Genomic DNA, 3,130 nt, shown 5'->3' with positions numbered 1-3,130 from the left:
TTACTGAGAAGATATAGAAAGAAGATAAGTATAAACATTTCCCCCAACATTTGGGGACACATTTTCCCTTAGGTTACCTTGGTCATTAAGGGTAGTGGATTCAAACTTAAAGCAGATGCCTCAAAGTTTTTACTCTACCCAAGTTTTCTTCTGAATGAAGCATTCAGTGGATAAATAGCTCCCTATTAGTTGCCTTAGAGGTAGTGTTATCCTGGGGCAAGTAGTTCACTAGAAGCTTTGATCTGCACTGGACTCAGGTGCCTGAAAATTTTGGCATGGACTCTATCACTGTACATCTGATGGCTTAATCTTCCAACCCTTCAAACCTTGCAAGGTCACAACCTTATATATTTCCATCACTCCTTCACTCAAGGCAGGAGAGCATAGACACAATAAGGGTAAAAGGAATGGCTGGGCCAAGTGCTCATGGCTTCATGTTAATCAAGGTGGGGAGAGTAGATTACTGTTACTAACTCTCTCTCTCTCTCTCTCTCTCTCTCTCTCTCTCTCTCTGTCTCTCTCTCTCTCTCTCTTTGTGTGTGTGTGTGTGTGTGTGTGTGTGTGTCTCTCTCCTCAACCAGGGGCTTAAAGAAATCCTTGCTTTCTCACTGAAATGTCACAAGGCAGGAAGAGAATTAGTATGAATGTTCAGTTCTGGGTCAGAAGCCAGTCAAAAGACTATTTCTTCACTGTGTGGGTTAGCAGATGGAAGACAGTGAAAGAATACCTGCATATTCTCTGAAGTGGAAAGCAGTTCTGAAGTGGAGAGCCTCTCAATTCCACATTGTCTGGAATTTCCAAGTTCATCAAGCATGCATGCTTTCAGAATTGAGCCCTCATTGGCCAAACCACTGTTACATGTACTTGCAATATGTATACATTTTCCAGACTATTTTATGGAAAACACACACGAGGCAAGTACTCACATGGAGATCAGAAGAAGTGATACAAGGTCATTTTCAAGGTGTCTCTGGAGAATTTTGGAATCCATGGTGAAACATGGGAGTGACAGCATGGAGTGCCCACATCAAAGAAGGTGCTGTACTCTACAGGCAAAGTAAAATTGTAGTAGCTCAAAAAAAAAATGTGAGATTTAGAGATATCTCCATTCCAAATGTGCATATGGACTATTTGTGCCTGACATGCGATAGAGCCTTCCTAGCTCATGTTGGTCTGATCAGCCAGTCAGACACATTGTAACACTGTACCCTGACCCCAATATAGTGATGTCATTTTAGTCCTCTTCAAGAAGAAAGGGCAACTACTCATCTGTGTACATGTTGTATTCATCTAGCAGGAAAAAAAAAGTTCCTTGATGTTTCAACAATCCGGCTACCAGCTTCTGTGGGGGTGTAAGATCCACCCACAGCCAGTACCCAGAAAGCTGCAAACAGCACAGGTTCTTTTGATCTGCTTAACTAAGGAAAGCAAGGTGAAGGGGTTGGCAAACTTACTTTAATTCAGCACACAAATATCCTTCATTTAGTTTAGAGGAGATTGACCTGATAGGAACTAAGACCCATAGAATACAGGTGTATGGATCATTCTAGATGATTCTCTGATAGTGTAATCTCCTTACTTCCAATATTATTTTCTTTCCTTCTCACAAAAGCCATATGGGTAAGAGTGTGTGTGTGTGTGTGTGTGTGTTTGCTCACATGTGTATCTGTGCATGTGTAACAAATAGAGATGTCTGGGATTCATGAAACTCCTACATCTTTTAGTATCCTTCTCAGTTCATCACAATGACAAGCTTTGTGAGATTGTCTCTTAGTAATGTCTACCTCAGGGTGGAGTGCATTCTCTTGGGGGTGATGAGATGGATGATCCCTCTACGAATTTTCTTATTTTTCACACTGTAGATGATGGGATTGAGAACAGGGGGCACTAAGAGGTAGATGTGAGCCATGAGGACATGCACAAGGGGAGAGGAATGCTTGGCGAAACGGTGGATGATGGAAAGGCCAATCATAGGCACATAAAGGATGAGGACAGCACAGATGTGGGAGGCACATGTGTTCAGGGCCTTGAGCCTCTCCTCCCAAGATGCAATGTTCAACACAGAGTGAAGGATGAAGATGTAAGACACCAAGATGCCCACTGAATCACATCCCCAGAATAGAGTGACCAGAACCAACCCATAGATAAAATTGAATTTGGTATCTGCACAAACCAGCCGTATTATATCCTGGTGCAGGCAGTAAGAATGAGAGAGGACACGAGAATGACAGAATGGGAAGTATGTCAGGCGGATCATCAGTGGAATGACTGGGAGGGAGCTCCTAAGAATGGCGAATATTCCAATTCTGGCAATACGCTGTGGGGTGAGGATGGTGGCATACCTTAATGGATGGCAGATAGCTACAAAGCGATCAAAGGCCATTGCTAGGAGCACTCCTGATTCTGTGAAAGAGAAGGAATGGATGAAAAACATCTGTATCACACAGGTGTTGAATTCAATTTCCCTGGATATGGACCACAACACTTGGAGGACAGATATAAGGGTGGGAAGGGACATGCCCATGTCTGCAAAGGACAACATGGCCAAGAAATAGTACATGGGTTCATGGAGGCTTGAGTCAGTCCGGATAACATGAAGAATGGTGCAGTTACCCACTATTCCAATAAAGTAGAGTATGCAGAAGGGGATAGAGATCCAATGGTGTACTGCCTCATAACCAGGAATGCCAGTAAGGTAGAATGTGGAGGAAGGGGTACTACTGGCATTGAAGTCTGCCATGGAAACAGCCCCCAGGGCCAGAATCCCATGCCCTTAAAGAAAATGAAAGACACATTAAAGGTTAGAATGAGGACTTCCGTATATGTTGGGATATTGTTCCCCACCATAACAACTTACCTATCTCCATCCTCTCACTTTTTCACTGTATGTCTCTACTACTCACCTTCCCTCCTTTCTTTTAACTAATAATTATAAAACAGTTCTGGGTTTCAAGGTTCTATAATTTTTTTAAGTTTATTGTTCTGCAACTGATATTATTCAAATAGAACAGTTAGAAAATTAGATTTTGAGTCAGTCTTTGCCCTCATGGCTTACATTGTCTCGTAGTTTTCTCTATTAAATTTTTTTAAATTTCATATTCAAGTCAGAAATTTGTCTTTGTAGTTGCCT

The 3,130-nt window shown here is 42.1% G+C and overlaps 1 protein-coding gene across 1 annotated transcript; it reads right to left on the bottom strand.

The window, feature by feature from the left end:
• Positions 1-1,780: 1,780 nt before the first annotated feature.
• Positions 1,781-2,740, bottom strand: LOC118836556 (olfactory receptor 51L1-like). Its single transcript, XM_036743807.1, has one exon. It carries the CDS (start codon positions 2,738-2,740, stop codon positions 1,781-1,783), a length of 960 nt encoding a protein of 319 aa, XP_036599702.1.
• Between the last annotated feature and the right edge of the window lie 390 nt (positions 2,741-3,130).

The sequence above is a fragment of the Trichosurus vulpecula genome, chromosome 2 (assembly GCF_011100635.1).
Source record: "Trichosurus vulpecula isolate mTriVul1 chromosome 2, mTriVul1.pri, whole genome shotgun sequence".
NCBI lineage: Eukaryota > Metazoa > Chordata > Mammalia > Diprotodontia > Phalangeridae > Trichosurus > Trichosurus vulpecula.
This window is presented reverse-complemented; position numbering and strand designations above follow the sequence as displayed.